General features: G+C 38.2%; 1 protein-coding gene across 1 annotated transcript in view; it reads right to left on the reverse strand.

Moving 5' to 3' along the window:
- Positions 1 to 20,635, reverse strand: part of LOC117206321 (collagen alpha-1(IV) chain) — a 56,624-nt gene extending 35,989 nt beyond the window's left edge. Inside the window, exon 1 of the mRNA XM_033445551.1 lies at positions 19,975 to 20,635. Within this exon, the coding sequence (XP_033301442.1) occupies positions 19,975 to 20,103 (129 nt within the window). The 5' untranslated portion in view covers positions 20,104 to 20,635. The remainder of the gene's footprint in view (positions 1 to 19,974) is intronic.
- Positions 20,636 to 20,686: the final 51 nt, after the last annotated feature.

Genomic DNA, 20,686 nt, shown 5'->3' on the forward strand with positions numbered 1-20,686 from the left:
ACCCTTTGCGTTGTAAGCAGGAAATCTGAGAGACGATAAAGCCATTCGCGGGTAATCGTTGTTGGCTAGGGCTAGGGAGGGCTCGATTCGTTGCGCGTTGCCTCCGGTGAAAAGCAACGTGACGCTTAGTTAGGCGTTTCACCGCGATAACGATAACCAGCATTGCTTCTCGTCGACAATAATCCAACTTGACCGTGTTCCGTGCTGGATATACTAGTACGTATCTGCTATTGTGGTCGGTCGATATGCACTCTTACTGGTTTATTCTTTAATTGGAAACACTGCGGTATTTATAGGTTAATGAACGTTTGCAACGAGTTTTGAATTATTCAAGAGAGACATTGAAAAGTGGTGCTGAAATTTTTTGATAATGTAGCTTCCGACATTTAGCAGATAAGAGATTTTGCGAACGGTGCGCGTAAAACGTATCGCGAGCGATACAGATATCGGTTGAACATCGTATCAGTAACACGGCTGGGCCAATGATAAATTATTAAATACTTTCCCTTTGAACCAGAATTTCGTAAAGATATGTCAAACGATGACTGATTATATCCGTGAACATATTTTATAAAAAGAATAATTCGTACTTCAGACAGTCACGTAACGCGAAAGATACGCCAAGTTAAACTTTCCAGTGCTCCTTTAAGGAGTGGTACAAAAAAAAATACGAGGAACCTTTATACGCACGATTAATTGCGATACCGCGAGGCAGACGTCGTCCCCTGTTGCTTTATGCAATCCGATTTTCAGTGCAGATTGGCCCGAACCGGTCCAATTCGTTCTGAGACCGGTATCGGTGTAGTGCCGAACTCGTCGAACTTTCTCAGCGAAATTATCAACATTAACCCATTTATACCCATGACTACGCGAACAAAATTTTTATCGGTGATTAAATATATTAAATCGATATAAACGACGTCGGTGCTTTTTGTAACTTTCTGTCAGGAAAATCAATCACGTGCTTTTACTTCGATGATTAAATCGTAAAAATTCATGAAATCCCTGCGACGATATAACGAAAAGGAAAGGGCGGCACGAAGTTTCTTCTGAAACCTATACGATTCGAGAGTCGGGAACACTAAAGGCTAATGTGGCGCATAACAAAAATTCTTCCCTGTTCCGCGAACCCTGCCGTTCTTCTAGCATCTCTAACTGGCCAAGGCTTCCACGCGAGCAAAAGGACGAATCAAAGAGGCAGACAAAGAGAGAAAAGATGGGAATTAGCATCCAGGGGATCTCAGAAGTCCTTCTAACGACGAAACGTCGCGTACGATGCTCGTTTGAAAAGTTTCTAAGAATCGAATTTGTCTTTCTTTAAGCCGGCACAATTTGCAAAATAGTAATCTTCGTACAAAGTGGTTTTCGCCTGTTTAAGACTCTTCCACCCTGGAAACTCGACGAGACAGAAGCTTCGTAATTCGAAGATTTTTATCCTTGCCTTGAGTTTGAGTCACGCCATCGCCTCGACTCTGCATACATTGTCATTTCAACGTATTCGTTGGAACGTTAGTTGGTGAAAACACGTATCCACTCTAACCATAGTCTAACTGATCCAGCATGCGAAGTAGTCCGCCATCGTTTGTTCGCCGTGCACGCAGCGAGATACCGACGAGAGAAGCGAGCAGGTAGGGGGTGAAACAAGCTCGAACAGCAGAAGAAGAGAGGGCGAGGAGGAGGCACACGGTGTACGGAATCTGCATAATGTGCAGTAATATTAAGCGTCCTCAGCTCTTGGCCGGATGACGCTGGCCGAGCGAAATCGTGGCCAGACACACTGTCGATATGTATAGGGATGTGTTGTACCGCTCGACTCATTTCTCCGTCTCTTTTTCTCTGGCTACGAGATTCTCATCGGTGTTCGTTCTCAGCGTCCTTTTCTTCGGCTACCTCGCCGTTTCGTTCTCTTTTTATTTCTGTTGCATCGATCTTCGACCGGCATCTTTTGCCACGTCGCGTTCTCTCCTGCTGTCGCGTTTCGTTTCCAGACGAATCGAGGAGTCGTCGTCCAAAGGGAAAGAACGATACTTAGAAAATAACGCGTAAAAATGTCAGTCTGTTACCGAGCTCCCTCTCGTATCGCGATTGAATTTCCCGCGATGAATTTCATGCTTACGATACCGTTTAATTTTAACCAGATCTATTTTAATTATAAAATTACGGATAAATCGAACTGCAATGGTTTTATCCCTTACAATCATAAACCTACCTACGATAGAATAGAATATCATCGCGTGGTTCAAATTTCTAAAGTCTGTACGCGATAATGAAACTGATTTACTTAATCGGCCAAACCTACAGAACTACTTCGTTACTTGACAAGTAAAGACTAACCTTATGTTACTCTTTAACCAGAATTTTTCTAAAAGGACTAACAAAAATATATTATCGCTATGTTTTCGAGTTGGTAATTTACCAGGTTATAGCCTGGCGATTCCATAAAAAGACGATAAGTGATGATTCCAATTATTAATTTGCTATTAACTCGCGCACTTTCGTAAAATTCACATATTGCTATTACGTCCAACCGATTCGATCGATCCAATCGGTGTTCGAATATCTTTTAAGCAGTGGGTAATGTACATACACCGTTTGGTCGATTACATAAGCATCGCCGGCATGGCATCGTGAATTTATCCTCTTGTTCTTCCTTTTTACTTTCTTCGTCGCGTTCATTTCGAACTTCTTCTGATTTTTTTTTCCTTTTTAGAGGCTCTTTTTTCTCTTGCACGCTCCTTTTTTAATTCCTGTAGTACCGCGAGGCGGTATATGCCGCCTCGAACTCATTTTTTTAATTCTGCCTGGATCATCCTCGTTACGCGCGTGTTAACTTCTCTTTCCTTTCGCATGCTCGGTTACAACGACCTTTCCCTCTTGCCTCTCGCGCGCATGGACCGACCATTACTTCTTCCTCCTTTTCGTTTCGTTTTTCTTTCGCCTTTCGCTCCGTGAAATTTCGTTTTTGATTCTCGATGTCCTCCTCTCTATCTATCCTTTCGACGTACACGACCGTGATTCATCATGATTTCGCTTTATTGAAAACGAACAAGAACTGCTTGAGAACGTTTGGGAGGGATGCTTAATGAAAGATATCGAGAACTACGAGGCATTGTAGCGTGGAATACGTTTTTAATGGATATTGATGGCCCGAGCGGCTTCTTGTACAGATTTGGCTAATTATTTGCAACATGCTTGATCGAATAACGTGGCAACATTAAAGATTTTAAGATAAGAAGAATTAACGGTATTAAAAATTTTGGCTTTTTAAAATATGATAAATCCCGTTTAATATATTTTTAAGATGTCAGCGAGTTTCAATACGTACAATGTACTTTCGTTTCGAGTAGTTTAAACGGTCATTTTTATTCTTGTCAACAAAATGTTATTCGCCTGAGAAATTGTTCTGCGACCATGTACATTGAGAAATTTAATAAATTTCCTAAATATTATTCAAATATTACGGAATATATTATAAGCGAGTAATTTTAGTTACATAATTCTAGCCAGGATATTCCTGAATACATACCAAAGCATTGAATTTCGAGCTGTGTCGCTGAAGAAGCTGCTGAAAAAGGAAATTTGTTGAAAATTCCTCCTCGAAAGCTGCTAATCGAGCTTGGTTTACCTCGTGCATTGAAAATAAAAAAATATTCACGGTGGAATGTACAGTCTCGTAAGAAGCAGAGGAAATAAAATCATGAGAAATATCGCTACGAACGATTGATTTGTGTCAAGTAATATTCGAAGAGGCAGCCGCACTTTCTTCGGCATGCACTCGAGCGTCGAGTTCCGACCTCTGTGCGGTCGCTTCTTTGTATGAAAAAGGAAATTTACTAAAAATCCGTGGTCAAGAAGTGCGTACGATACGGAGCTTCGTAAGTGGATAAGCATCGAGGGAACAACTAACACGACACGCCGCCGTCGTTATGCAAACTCACCGCACGTCCAGGACAACGGGAATTACCCTTCAAATTCTTTTCCTGTGTCCTCTTTTCCCTACCTCCTCTTCCTCTTCTCTCTCTCCTCTTTTTTTTTTTTTTTTTTTTGATTTTTAAGAACTGCTCTATAACGTCTTTCGCTCCCTTTTTTTGCGGTTTGTTTTCTTCGGTCTAAAACGAAGCATCGGCCGCGTAAAAAAATTGATCAGCGGACTTGCATAAAATATCGGAACTCGTTTCGCATTCCTTTGCTTCTGCTTTCCTTTCTCCGCCGTTTTTTCTAATCCCGCGCCTTTTGTTTCCACCCTCCGACGACCGCTCGTTTCCATTTTCTACCGATTCTTGGTTTCTTCTCAGTTCGACACCGTTAAGACGTTGCCAATAGTGAAATAGTGGTGAATCGTTCGACGACGGGTTAATTACTTTTTTTTAATTACACGCACACACATATATATGTATATGTTTCTATAATAAAGAATTTTGTGTGGCTGTTTTTAAAATCAATATCGTAATCGCACTCGATCTTTTTCTGTGATGCAGCTGTTTAAATTTTTAAGTCGACATTTATATTTTATAGAACAATTAAATAGAGAATTATGTTTTTCTTTTAATTTAAATAGGATTTCATAGGAAACTTTGACTCGCGCGTATTTCTCTTCGTCGTCGTATGTCCTTGTGAATGGAACGATCCTTATGTTTACTAATCTCAGAGTTGTACTGCTGAATTGAAGAAAATTTGCATCTTGAAGCTAATTTCCGCATGCTTTGGGTATTAATTTTCATTAACCGAGTTTCGAGCACGTACGATGGGAGCGACAACGCGACAACAAAGTCATAGTTCAAAGTTGCGATATTACTATAATTATATAGATGATGCGTTTAGAGTTCCCGAACAATTAGCGAAAGAGTAGTTCGCAATTTCTTCGAGTTTATAGACGTTCTACTTCGTAGAGGAGAAGAGAATTTTGGTTAGGGGAGACGACGTTTTCTTTTATCTCTTAATTCAAACTTTGAAATCGTTGATGTAAATGAAATAATAATAACGATTTGATACAATGTATATTAGATTTCGATAAATCTCCCGGGGTACAGAGCCGGTCGATTGGAATAAGACGTTGTTTCTTTGATAACTTCGTTGATTAAAATTGTAAGTTTGCTACTATAAAGAGTACCACTCGATTAAATCTCGATAAATCCGCCAGACGATAGAGTCAATCGATTTTTCCATAACGTAGGACGTAGGATATTGGAAAGCAAAGAGAGGAAGAGTTAAAACCCCATAAATGGCTTTATTCAAATCCCTAATAGGTCGGAAAAGGTCGGCTCTCCCCAACACTTGTTCAACAGGGGCCGGTGTATCGCTATAAAGGGCCGAGTGTCTGACTCGTCTGAACCTGAACGCCATGTCTGCCGGCAGAAATGCTGACCCCCATAAAAGAATCCACGTGTGCGTACGACACATGTGAATCGCCGCCTCCTTCGCCTATCGATACGTGTCCGTGTACGAAGCCGAATCGACCGGTAATCGTGCGGTAAATACGAGCTCCGGGCGTCGATCTCGCTATCGATACACTCGAACGTTATTATTTAGCACCGCGTTCAACATTTTTTTTATCCTCCCCTCTACCACTTTTTCCTTTTATTTCGTTTGCCTTTTATCGCGAGAAGGAAGTAATTACGTAAAAATCGCGGCAACCCTTTGGTCTTTCATGTCCTTCTTCGACCTATATGTATGCGCGAGCTTTTTTGTTTTGCAGCAATATTTCATGTTTTATATAGGTTTGTACATGTAGCAAGGTGCTCGTTTCGCAAGTTTGTTGAGTAATGGGGATTACATAAGCACCTTTCCATTGCAGTTTGAGAACTCAATGAGATCGGCACGTGTAAAGGTTCGTAGAAAAATTGAGAAATTAACGAAGTTATATGGGAGTGATTTAAAATGTTTTAAGTAGCCATTACGACTGTTTAAATTGTCGAAAACAACTTACATCGGTTGTCTTATAAAACTCTTTTACACGATATATCGAAGAAAAAATACGAGTACTGTCGTGGTATGAAGTGTTTTGTGCGAGTCTGTTAGCCTATTTTTACTTGTAATAATATATTCTTATATTTGACCGTAATGTATGCTTCGAAAATTTCAGATATTGCGTGAGTTACGTGTTCGAAAATATAACATCACGTTATTAGGCGTACGATACTTTTCTTGCTTCTTGTTGATGTTTAATTATCTTTTGTTGAATTATTCATAAGTAACGTGTAAATGAACTTTGACACAACGTAATAACAGATTAATATTCGCTGTTAAAAGTTACTTTGAAAAATGATCGCTTCAACTAAAATTACACAGCGAAAACTTCATTTATTATTAGATAATCTATCACGTGCATGCATTCACTTTAAATGCACAGAATTGAAATTTTTATACTACATGTGTACAAATTACGCTATTCTTATAGCGATAACATTGTCATTTTTAGTTCATTATGCAAATGAATAAAAGAAAAATGTGACCGATAATCGATAATACACGATAAAACATCTCAGATATGAATGACCAAGTATTGTAAAATAGTGTCAACTTACGATTTACGATCTTTGAAGTTAACAGACACGATATGCTAATGGAAATGAATTCTAATGTAGAAAGGTTTTTTATGTTGCGTCTACTCATCCTAAAATATTATTAAACGCAGAAAAATGTATCTTTTCCACTATTAAAAACAAATAATTTTTATTTAGAGTATAAAAAGATGAAAGACGCGGAACATCACAGTATATAAACAACGTAAAAGTCGATGTTAAAATGATTATCAGCGATAATTAAAACGTAAGAGCATGTTATTTCATAATTAATTAGTAAATTAATTTATTTCATGTAATAAAGATATTTGCTAATCGATATAAATTTGAATATTGGAAATTAAATTGGAAATTCATGTATTACTTTTCATCGTAAATATGCATTGGAGTACGTATACTTTTAATGATATTCATAAAAATTGAATTTTTTAACATTTACAAAATTTTCTCATATTACAATTCAGCGTTACAAATTGGAAATTAACGTCAGATCTTCCCGAAGATGCTTCGTATAATATGTCATACTGCATCTTTTGTTCCTTGAAGTACTTATTGTTAGCATTGAACTCCGGTGTAATCTTAAACGTTTTGATGCACTTCTAATCAGTTGTGGTGCGTTATGCGTTTGTAGCGCAAGGGTCGAATGTCAAGTTTATGTCTTGTGTTTGTAGCGACTCTGACCGTGTAGGAACAACATTGGCGCCAATTGTAGCGTCTTCGCCTTGCCAGTCTTTTTCTAACATTCGATTCACGGAACACAAGTATTCATTGTATTACTCAATTTCCTGCATTCTTTCATTACTGTCATTGACACAACGCCCCATTCTTGATTGCTCTTTGTCGGCATTGGTTGCCTCCGACTATCGATTTAAGACGATAAATGATCATCAGCAAGTCTATTTTATGGCATTTGAATGAAACGAAATTACTTGGTCAAGAATAACTAAACCGATGGTTTATTCGTTGTTATCTTGTATTTAAACTGATTGCGAATGAATTGTCGAGAAAGGAGGATGATCGAAGGTACTAAAATTTATATTACGATGTAGTTGTAGTTCTTGCTTGTGTGACATTTTAATCCACGTAAAATCATTCTTTTGTAATCGAGGGTTGACGATTAATATCTTCAGGGACGTATATATTAAGGCTGCGAAGAGATAATTATTTGTTATTTTCCTGAGAAAAATGATGTATTTATATGCGCGTAACCATTGAGTAATAGTTAAAATTAACATACTTGCATAACATTGATCGCATGTCTCGAATTAAAGAAAAATTGAACTCACACATATGCATACGTTAAGATCCCTCGAGAGGTTAAGAATTTAATTGGATTGTACGATATGATAAATTGAGACTTGTGATTAAATTGCGTGTAATAATTACGTAACATTGCACGAGAAATTTAGATTTTCGAATAATTTAAAGATTCAGCTACTTCGATATTTTAGTATTTGTTGAATCTCTTAGCGTAGTGCCAAAAATTCAGCTTGCACGGCCTGAGATTTTTGAACGTAATTGACGAAAAAGTTGTACGTAATGGGTCTTGTCCGAGTAGAGAATAAAAGCTGGAAGATCGCGTGTCGAGGTGAAAACGGAAGTTCCAAGCGATAACGTGTTACTTAACGCGTCAGCAAGTGATTAAGGTCAATAATTCAATGTAGCCTTAAGAGATATACAAGCTGCATGCTCGTGGCTTTCCGCACAAGCTTGCTCAAGTGTTTTCTTATCATTTTTTTCATAAATGGTTATACAACAAAATATTTGGAATACAAACAAAATTTAATATCGTTCCGGTTTTATCCTATCGTTCTGTTTTACACACGTTAAGACCTTGGTGATAGAAAAACCTGAGGCGCCCTATATTGTTCAACATAAACCTAATCTGGATGTATCAATATACATACCTTTATGTATCTTCTCTCTGTCTCTGTCTCTCTCTCTCAAATAAACAAATAACAAGAAGGAAGACAAGATTTAAGGAACACTTGAAACATCTTGTATCGTTCGATATAAATCTAATCATCGCTTCTCACTGTTTATTATTTCATGTAATAAAGATATTTGCTATTATATAGATTATTGTCGCTTTTTCTTTTCTCTTTCAAAGAGTACAAGATAAGAAGGACAAAAATCAGAAAAACATAGAAAGAATCAGCAAGTTCGTATAACTTCGTATAACTTTCTCCAAATCGATACATAACTCCTCTGAACGTAAAAAATCACGATTATAAAATTCGCTGAACATGCACAGATCGTCGTATAATCGTGTCACAGCGGTGGCATATTAACCAAGGAAACAACACGCGAGTTTTTGTCGCGTCTCAGTTCCATAATTTTGTGTGCAGTGTAATGCGAGAGCAGCGAGAACCATGGCTTCCCTACTGTCTTTTATTTATCGGCGACATGTGAGCGGGAAAAAATATCCAGGTTATATACATACATCGAGAGCGCATCTCGGCTGGATACGCGCGGAAATAGAAACGGATATGCGGTCGGTACGCGCCCTATTTTTGGGGATCGATCCAATGAAAGCAGCCCACCGAACGCCGATCGTTGGATCCCTTTTGTCACGCGCCTAATCGGTCGCCGCTTCCTACCACGTTTCCAGCTTATTTTTCGTTTGAGCGCGTCTAACGAAAAGCGCTGTCGATGTTTGTCATGCCTGTCAGCCGAACGTATTGGTCGACTTGTACGATTTCGATGGGTGTGCTTGCTGCGGCTTGGTTTTTGCGCTTTTTGACGATAATCACGTAGGATTTCGAACGTTTCGTTTCCTTTGTACGGTACTAGAATTCCATTTATCTAAATCGTTGTTTCATTCACTGGGAGATAAATGATTCACGTAAATGAAATTTATATGACGAAAGTATCGATCGTCCTTACTATTTATGGTTTTTCATGCATACGGGGAAATCCGTATTTCTGTTGCAGGCTGATAATTATCGACATAATAGAATCAGAAAGTGTTTGAGAGATAACATCGTGAAAACATTTATTCAAACGCAAAGAAAAGAGAAATATTATTTAATTTGGTAGCTAAATGACAAATTAGTTTACAGCTAAATAATAATAATTTTCATTGAGAAACAAGGAAACGTGTAAATATTTTTTGTAGCAATTGTACATCATGTTATGTAGTCTTTATATAATACTATTCGATCGATTAAATTAAAACAACCTGAACTCGAATCGAGCGATCAAATCTTTTCACCTGAAAATCTATCGAGAACAGCTCTTTTAGCGTGGATTAATCAATCGCTTCGTGATTTTTTACCGAGAAAGACTCGTCGCTGTATACGTAGGCTCGTTTGGACTCGACCGGCAACCAGCCTCGTTGTTCTATTTTCTCCGGCCGAAACAACGCCTTAAAATTCCAACGATCGCAACGGGAACGTGATACGAAAATCGTATGTATAGAGTTACGATTCCTCCACGACCATGAGATCCTACGCGAGAAAGAGAGAAGACGAAATGGTATTCGAGAGACCCCTTGAACTCCGGAGTTTCTTCAGATAATGTGTATCGAGGTTACCACGTTTCGTAAGAGATAGATTGCGTCCACCCTTAAACGTCCCACATAGATTAAACGACGTTCTGGTAACGCTCGTGACACCGTTACTCGCGCCTGATGTAATTTACCAATCTGATAAATGCCTCCATTCGTGTCCGATTCGCGAAATCCGCCAAATTCGATGCTGCCCGCGGCAGAGTTTATTTCGAGTAATTAAATCGAAGCCCACGAGATAAACGCGTCTGGAAAGCACGACAGATCTATCCGCCACGCTTAATACAATTATGAAATTAATTCTGCATCGCTAAACGTATTCAAAGTTCGCTGCGATCCATAGAAAACGATCAATACCCGTTTTTCAATCCGTTCGACGTCAATCTCTATCTACCACCGTTACTTTCTATCGTTACAAACTATCGTGAAAGGAAGTTCATCGATCGACCACATTCGACGACTGGCAATACCGTCGAATCTCGGCAAACGTCGCGTCGCGACGCGTCGGGTCGTTTCATCGATTTCATCCCTCGAAATTATTGGCGTTGTGGCATCGTCGCTATTATTAGCCTTTCTCGGTATCGTCGATTTCCATGAAACGCTGAAAGTCGCCACACCATATTCGATTTACGATGCCCGCGTTCACGATGATCTCAGCCTACCAACGGCTCGTGGCGATAAACTCGCAACGCGGTTCATTAATTTTGGTGCTCTTTTATTCTCCTCCTTTTTTTTTTTTTTTTTTGTTGGTTTACCGAGAAACACACAGACAGGCGAATGGTGCAAGGGTTGGCGGGCTGAGAGGGTGGTACGAGCGCTCGTAAGGAATACCGCGGGTTATCGCGATATAGCCATAAACAGACCGCTTATTCTCCTTTGACGAGTTTCTAGTTATGTTATCTCCGATTGTCACGCTGAACTGTTTCATTCACGTTTATAATAAATAACTTTCCGCCGGATGTGAGTGATAGCTTAGGAGAATTGGTATCGTGGACCCAGCGTGGTTCGTGATCTGTGTACAATGCTATCGACGTTGACGATACTTGTAGAAATATACCGTACGGTAGAACTTCTTTATCTGAACTCTATTCGTTGAAACTTTTGATTAGTGTCCGATTTATTAAAGTCATGCTGATTCAGTTAACTTATCTGAATGTGAACTGTTACTCTTTGGAACGATCGTGTAGACGATCGATCGAATTTCCAAACTTTCATGGACCCACTTTCGAGACTTTTTTTTATAGAAAATTATTTTATAGAAATTATTGTAAATGAACGATTTTATTAAAAAAAAAGATATACATATTACAAATCCATTGATCGTTCGTTAAATATGTTAAATATGATAAAGAATATATTATCCGTTTATGTAATTCTTGTAAAAATTGTCGATGAATTTGTAAATTTCTGAAAATTCTTCGTTTTTATTCGTCGAAATTAAATTATATTTTTCCAGAAAGCTGAATGGTTTACTATCGGGTAAACAAGCAAAAGATTATCACTCGTGGTGTGACGCGAGCGATATCACTGGAAATGGCCTCGAATAAGTAACAATTAAGTAACTAAAGATATGAGGTAACGGTAAAAACGGCGCATTTGTTAATAAATAATTTTAGACCGTGATGTCACGCGTAACAGCCTTCACGCATTGAAACTAATATCGTGCAGCGCTTTAATGGTCAACTGACAATTGCTGATCCGTCTCGCGGCATAAACCACATCAATCACGGCTCGTAACGATTTTAGATAAACGATATACTATAAACAACGCTTGATCGAGCTCCAGCTCGGATACCTGATTAAATAATACAAATAGTTAAACATAGGCTGATATTAAGCATTACATAACGAGAACGTCGAAACGTTAATGTTTGAAACTGGCCTTAAATTTGGCATCAATCAATTTTCAATATTATTAGATAGAGCTTCAGGAATCAATTAAATCTCGATTAAATTGAGATGCTCGACGTTTTGATCAGCGATTGATGATTAACGATCAATATCTATAATTACCGACTGACTAATCCACTAAGCCACTGAACGATCGAATCGCTGGTGAACTTTCCGCGCTTAGTTTCATCGATCGATTAAATCAAACACGATTTTTTGCAATTAATTTTTTTTCAATCGGAGAAATTAATCGATCGATTAATTTTTTACTCGTCCAATGTCAAACGCTGTATCTTTATTAACAATTACATACTTTGATGTAATTCGATACCTCGAAAAATTCTAAATCTAATTCTAATAACGTTAATTTCAATTAACTAATTTCTAATAATTCCAACGTATATCGGGAACGTTCGCGTATAAATTAAAAAGCAATCGGACGCGAATAAATATTTTCCGCTGCAAAATTATACTGGATGTAATCGGTGCATTTGCAACGAATGAGATCAGATCGTGATGTCACTGGCAGGCGTTGCTTCTTTCTAAATAACTGACACATGAATTAGCGATGACGGCCCAGTGACGTGCAACCTGATTAACGTTGTGTCGCGCGGTACTCGATTCCATTACGTGTAACCGCACTTTTCTCAAATTTGTAATATGCTAACCCGATATACCGTAAATAGATGTATCGTATTGTGCGGTGACTGAATAAATATTTGTATGACGTCACGCTTTGAAATTCCATATTACACGCGCCATCGATTGATCACCACCAATTACATTCTTTATCTTTCGTCATGCGTTAACTTCGATTCTAGAAAATATCTCTGTTTAGTGATTACAATCTTTTACACACAAATTTCACCTAATTTTCTCATTTCGACGATTGTTAATCGTTATTACAATTTTATTCCAACGAAGTTATCCTAACAATCAACATTGCGGTATTGATAACCGACGAGATTAGGCTTTGCCCATGACGTACAGAGACTGCTATAATTATTCGACAAGTGCCAGCGTCGTGATTAATCTCGAGCGTAATGAATTTGCATCATTTCATCTCCTCGCTAGAACCGTTTGCGTGCCTACTGTACAATGAAAAGAATTAGCCGGCACGAAATATAAACATAACGGGGTTAATGGTGGTCAATGACGTATTCGCATACAACAGTTCTAGAAGGTGATATCATTCGCGTAACGCGTTTTATTGTGACCGACACTGTTAATGTATTCGCAGGTTCTACTATTATGAGGTTTCCACGTTGTGAAGGACATTGTCGTTATCGCAGATGTAATTTAGGAAGCGAATTCGAAGGATGTTCGACCAAAATTTTTACTAATATCAACGATTACGCTTTTTATTAAGAAGATGAAACGTAATTTGCTCGTTTAAGTCAACGAATGAAATTAAAAACTATTTGTTGTATCACTGAAACCTTAAATGTACGGTTCTACGTTCAAATTGTTATTCCTGTTAGATATAGCGAATTATCTGAACATTTTCTGTTAATTTAATAAATAAATTTCAATGAACCACCTTGATAAAAACAATGTAAATGCGTCTATTCGGCCGGTCCTTGTATATCTCAATTGTGCAATAGAACTCGAACCGTACGAACAGTAGATTCTTTTTGGAAGAAGAGGACGAGGAAACTAGCTTTGACATCGAATAGAATGATATTTCTAAGTTTGTAGATGGTGAAAGTATCACGTTCCTCGTAACTAAAGCATCGTTGGACAGGACACCTCTTCCCTATTTTTATTCGACTTCCCTCTCGTTCACGTGGGTGGGACAAGCTTACGTATTTAGCGTCGTGAAATGCAGGTGAGAGTATAATTCAGAAAAACCGTGGCAGGAAAGTGTTTCTGACAAGGGAACGTAAATATTCTAGGAAGATCGCCTGCGTGGATTCAACTCACGTATAGAATATAGCTGAATTGTCGATATAAATTTCACATGTCGAAATTTCTCTTTATAACTGTTTCGGTCGATAACACGTGTTGTGTTTTTCAGCGAATAACGTGGTCCTGGTTAAAATTCGGTCTCTATGAGTTATTATTATTCGTTGGTCAAATTAATCGAGAGCGGTATAATATCGGTTAAAAAGTAAGCTCCAATTTTACTTTTATTGTCGACAGAAACGATAAACAAATTTATTTATCAAGTTTTAGTTAAATATATTATTGAATTTTGGAAGAAACAGCTTTGATATTTTCAAAATGTCTCTGTTCGAAGTTAACAATCATTTGCACTCTCAGCGAAGAATTACAACTTAGAGGAAAAATATTTCTATATCTTTTACTTAGCCATTTTATCTATCCTTATAAAACTTTTATAAAATCAGATATCAAACGATTGTTAAAGCACGCGTTCCTGTTATTAAGGTGCATACGTAATTAATAACTGCAGTTACGAAAGAACCAGGATACGCTATGAAAATTTCTAAGTAAAAATCGACACGATAAATTTTTTTAACTTAATTAAGATGAATCAGCAGGTTTGTCCTGTGTATGTGAATGCAATGGTATGCAAATTTTTATCTTGTCGTGAACAGGGTTGCTCTACGCGACGAGGAAGACCAAATGAGTTGCGCATCCTCGCGTGGCGATTGTCTCCACGCGACAACAACAGGAAAAGTTTATCGTTATCAGAGGCAGACTCTTCCTACAGAGCAACAGAAATACAGATATCGTGGACGAAGTTGTGAATTATTTCATAATATTGCTCGCCTAAAGGAAATGACCGTTTTCTGTTCAATATATTGTTCGATATGTTCAATATATATTCGCGTACGAGCTTCCGATTTGTTTCGAAATTTCAATTATTTTCATATGAAAAATTAACGAAATAATCAAGACCGGATATGTAATTTATAAAAGTAATTGGCTAATTTTCGATAGAATTTAAAACAGATCGATCATTTGTAGAAGATGTATAATTTGTTTTAAATTTTATAACGTTAATTCAACCATAACGTAACGATGAATGTAAAAATATTCTGTCTTTTCTAATAATAAAATCTAGTAAAATCGTCTATTGTTAGAAAATTTAGAAAGAAAAGATTCAAGAATCATAAAATGGTATCGTAAAAGCATTTAGAATGTGAGCATAGCATTTACGAGTCTATTAATTTGACTAGAACATTAAATATGATATTAATATAATTCGAGCGGCTAGAATGAATTATTTGTTGGTATTTCGTGTAAGGTAGCAATGACGAAGTGTCTCTCTTTCACGCATAATTTAGTAATAACGGCCCACGTAAACGAGTGTTTAACCAGAGCTGTATCGCGTGTCTCGGATGCAAGCTTTCTCGATTAGTCAAGGTAACACAGCCTCGCATTACAGTTTCACTGTGGACTTTTGGAATAGCTTGTGATCATTGCTGCACGTGCAATCAAATTCTGCCGATATTTTTTAACGTCTCGATTAAAAACTTTGCTTAAGTTAAAATGCTTTAACAAAAATTACGTCATAAGAATAGCAACTTCCCATTGAAAGATTTTTTGTCTATTTCAATGCTTATTTTATTACTGCCATTAAGTGATTCAAGTAAATGATGTAAGTAAATGATGATATAAGTATGTATAATAGTGAGAAACATTTCGTTCAGTTTAGCGAAATAGTAGAATAACAAATAACAGGTGACAAAATAGTAAAAGGATATCCCTCGTCATCCTTATTTGTTGTATTCTTCTCAAAAACTGGCCATTCTTCGAACGTTTCCCGGTCTAAACGCACGACACAACAACTAAAAGACAGATTTATACATTTTCATTGTCACATCGATCAGTAACAGTCTAAAGATGAAAGAAGAAATCCAAGACCTAACCGACCCTATCGAACGATTTCTCACGATACTGAATGACTTGCCAGCATAACGGGTCATTGTCGGCAACCTAGAAGCAGCAAAAAAGGTGTATAAACCTTTTGACCTAACGTTTATTTCATTCTCATCCCCGTTATTGTCGTATATGTCGCCACCCTACACGCCAACATATTTTCTTTTATGCCCCGTAAAGGATGTGCACTCCGTTCAGGCGTCGAAATCGCCTACACGCTTGTTCACCGGGTGATTTCAACGAGATAGAGGAAGATACAGCTGATATCAGAACAACCACGTCTGCAGAATTATTCGCAGACTTTCGTCCTTCTTTCTGGAGAAGATATTTTCTTCTCTCGCTTCCACGTTATGTCTGCAATGGAAGCTCGTTTAAAATTTGAGCTAATTAAATGCTTGGAAAGTAAAAAATGAATATATGACAAATGTTAACAATAGGATAATAGAATTGTAGAAAATAATATAAAGTTGTCGGTATTTAGCAGCTTCAGGTATAATCTGTGTTAATATTAACAATCCAACGAATGAGAAGTTAATTTTCTCTACTTAATAGATTAATTATAGTAAAATATTGTATAGCGTAATACAATTTATTCCCCAAATGTCTTCTCTTCTATAAAGCTGCGCGGGATGGAACGGTTCATATTCATTTCATTGTAATACAATACGCTGCAGCGATGTGCGTACACATAATTTAGGATGAATCTAATAATGCAATGCTGCGTACAATATCATAGTGTGGTCAGCACGGAAGCACGCAGTGCTAATTATAGAAACTAAATATGAGATAATTAAAGAACTTGAGAGTGGCACAAGTGCAGCTGCACAAGTGTTGTAATTACAAATAGACCGGAAACGGCAGCAAAGTGATATCATCAGCCTAAAAAATGAAAAAAAAAAAAAATGATGCTTTTAACAAGCTTTTTCGTTATATACGTAGTTCAGAACAGAAGCTGTTCTGCTTTCGAATTCGATTGTTTGTAATGGTTAGCCATCAGCATCGGTACTGACGTCATTGGTACTTGTGCTTTTAATAACTGGATTTAACACATGTGTTACACACAGTGCTATTTGCTAGAGGGCTGTGCCCTGACGTGACGGCTATATATAAAAGGGGTACAATTACCTTTGAATTTCTATTACTCTCCGTAAGATTTACAATCTGTCTAATATTTGCGTTGTATTTAAAATATATCGATATCTTCTTCCTTGTCTGTGGTTAACAAATATTAACCATATTCGGAATGTGCTAATGTGAAAATTAGATGTCTTTTAAAAAATTGATTAACCAATTATATACCGAATGAAAAGCGGCAAAGTTTAAAAAATTACTTTCAAGTAAAATTTCTTCTTGTTTAAAAATTTGCATTTATACCTAACAGAGTACTTCGTTTTACGTGCAGCATAATTTTGGAAACGATGATAATCGACGTTGTAAAATGTATTTGCACCGCTCTAATCTCGAAAGTTAATTCACTATCGTTTAGTCAATGAATGGGAAGTTCAAATAAGAGAAGCAATCAATGAATATTACCCAATATTTATCACACGCAAGACGCGAATTGGTTACACAACAGGATTACACCGTTGCGTAACTGTCTGTATAATTGTAAAAATATCCTCGTATACATTATTCATAACCTCTGCTCTCAAGATAAACGCTTTTAACGGTTTGTGACATCACACACGAGTCACACGTGAACTCAAGTTGCCGGGAGAGGCAGTTTGTGCGGTTTATGTGTATGAATATAATTATACATACATCCTCGAAATACCGAATATCTACTTTTTTCCCCTTATGTTTAGTATAATACGATTTCAAGAAAGATGGAGAAAATGATATAAGATGGTTTCTGGAATTCTATAATTTCTTGAAATTTGGAGTAAGATCTAACGTAATTATATAAAATGGGATACTATAATTACTCAATATATCATTATTAAAAAAGATATAATTATCGAAGAAACTGAATAAAAATTATTTCTTCTTCCCTTTTTTGCAATTTCGGTGTATCATTATTTTCGAATTTCTTTTTTTTTTCAATTTTCTGTTGATTTCTTTCGTAAAAAAGAAAATCATATTGGTCGAATCACGACTATAAGGTAAATCGATGTTGCACACTTCGATCCGTAAAGTTTCTAGTATCGTGTTGAAAATTGATGATTTTGACGAATGAAATTAATAAATTTGAATGTCAGAGTATATTTTATGTGTAGCATACTTTTTTAAATGCATTTTTTTACGAAAATAAACGGGGAAAGAATTTCGCGGAGAAGTTGAATATTCTTGCATCAAGTAGGTCGCAGAAATCTAATCTAATCTAATCGATATTCTTGGACTACAGGAATGATTTCGCAGAAGTGCTAATAAACTGATTAACTTCTCCGCAAACAATTTGAACTAAATCCACATACGGAGATGATATGACCCATATTTCTAGAGCGTTGTAGGAATTAATTACACAGTCACTACTCGGCATACATAATGAAATTCAGACGTTTTCTGGTTTATTTGATCAGAGCATCGTGCTTATGTAAAATATTAACACGTACCAATGCAATCAAAATATTATTCCAAGCAGTCTACTGATTTTTGTTTGTATTCAATAATGTATTCTAAAGTTCTTCCGTACCTGTTTATAAATGAATAAATTTCTAACTATAGAAATTGATATAAAGTTAGATCAAAATAAAATAAATATAAGGTAAGATATTAAGTCAATGTAATTAAGATTAAATACTAAGCAAAGTACAAGTAAGTATTACTTTGGAAGGTAATGATCAAACGCCAGCATCGCATTCTCATACTTATACGATAGCATTATCCTGTTATTTTGAAAAACAGATGATTCTTAATAATCTCAAAAACCGTAACATCATATCATTTTCTGTGCTTAAAAAGTCAACGTTAGCTGTATAAATGCGAGGAAGGAAAAATTTTGAGAAGATAATGACGTAATAAATAGATCATAGAAATCATTTTATTACAAAAAAAATCACTAGGAGCTGAGTGTGTAAAATCTCCGATATGGATAATGTCAATTAATTTCACAGCAAAGCTAAGAGAGAAGATACTTGAGAAGAAAGCGATAATGCGATAAATCGAATAGTTGATTCAGAATTGGAAGCTCGACTATTACGTAAAGTGTGCGATATTATAAAATTAAGTTTATCATCGCGAAAACTGTCTTGTACGAATGATAAATGAGGCGTGCTGAATTTCTGCAGCAGAGTCATATTTGCCACGCGATCGAGAGATCGATGGTAGATCAACGCATAGCCGGCATTCTCACGCGCATGTGCCGCGGATTCGTTGTTCGCATTTACGTTCCTAAGAGTATGGAGCGACGTTACGTCGTCTTGCGTTAAATTGTCCTCACCTACGTTCATAAAACGTACCCACGTACGATACAGCGTTCAATTATTATCGACTTTCTAGGTCTCGTGGCGCGAAAGAAAGGTCTCGTGGCATCTCGTATTCAGATACTACGCGATAACGGCGGCCTACCGGAAATGAGGCCGGCAACTTGCTTCGGAGAACTTCTCGCGTGCCAACTTCGATCAGCCCCGTTTCGAGTGGTGAAAATTCGCGATAACTCCGCGAAATACATTTCTCCTTCTTTTCTCTGTTTCTCTTTCTCTCCCTCCCTCTCTCTCTCTCTCTCTCTCTCTCTCTCTCTCTATCTGTACGTCTGTCTGTCTGTCTGTCTCTCCCGTCTGTATCTTCCTCCTTTGGTACAGCGATTTCTTGCGCAATCGTGCTAAACGAACCGGTAGTTCGGTCGATCGATACCACGGGTCGTAATGAAAGTTCGTTCATCCTCGATCGATATTCGTCGAATAGCGAATGATTATCCGAAACGCGGGTTTTATTGCGAATAAAAATGGCTATCGAAAGAGCGGAATACGAAGGTACGTACGACCGGTAATATCACTGGATAAATGACACTTTAGCGGAATGAACGTTAATTCCACTCTTCTCTCTTTCTCTTTCTAAGCTACGACAACGAACGCGCGTGACGATGTTAAACGATGACGGTAGAGCGAAGCGCAGCACTGCTTAAACCAGCGACGCGAGAATGGAACACTGTTTCGTTAGAAGATACGCGATTCGTGTAAAAATCCTAGAAGCTAGACGGAATATCTGCGGAGAAGCCCTTTGTCTACGAGCGAACGGTACGTAACTGGGATATTTCAAGGACTCACTCACCACAGCCTCGGTGACCGGTATCCACGTGACGACCAGTAGGGCAAGGACGCAGGTGACTCGCAGGACAACCGGGAACGGACGTAACCCGCGGGCTGCATTGGTCGACGTCGCCGCGGCCCTAGGCCGCATTGTGCCCGACTCTTCTCCTCCTCCTCCTCCTCCCTCTTGTCCCTTTCGTTCTTCCTTCTTCGTTTTCCCCCTCGTTTACCTGTTTACGTTGGTGGAGTTTTGCGAATAGACCGGCAGCCCGCGAAATAGCCGATACTCTCTGATCCGGCTATTCGAACGTCTCGTTCGTACGGTACACACTCGTGCTCGGATTCCGAGTTCTCTGGTGTGTAGTTAAGAGATGTCGTGTCGTGTGGTTGGAAAACGATGCGGTGGCTGGTCGGCCAGCCTGTCGACGCAGCGCGTGTCGAAGGGCCAGACAGACGGCCCGGTTGGCCCGTCCTCCCGATCGGTCGCCGCTTCGCGCAGCCAGACAGGCCTAAGTCAGCGGTGGAGGAGGCGCTCTTCTCTCTTCTCCTCTTCGTGGAGCTGTATCCTTGCGCGTCCGAGCGCGTCACGGTGGCGGGTAAATGCTCCCCTCTCGCTCTCTACTCGCCGGTTCTCGCTTCAGTTCGCTCGAGCCAGAGAGACCTACGGCGCGATCGACATCGGCTGAGACCGTGCAACAGTCCTCGTGCGACGCGCGATCGAGCTCGCCTCGACC

The sequence above is a fragment of the Bombus bifarius genome, unplaced genomic scaffold (assembly GCF_011952205.1).
Source record: "Bombus bifarius isolate JDL3187 unplaced genomic scaffold, Bbif_JDL3187 scf7180000008006, whole genome shotgun sequence".
NCBI classification, from domain to species: domain Eukaryota; kingdom Metazoa; phylum Arthropoda; class Insecta; order Hymenoptera; family Apidae; genus Bombus; species Bombus bifarius.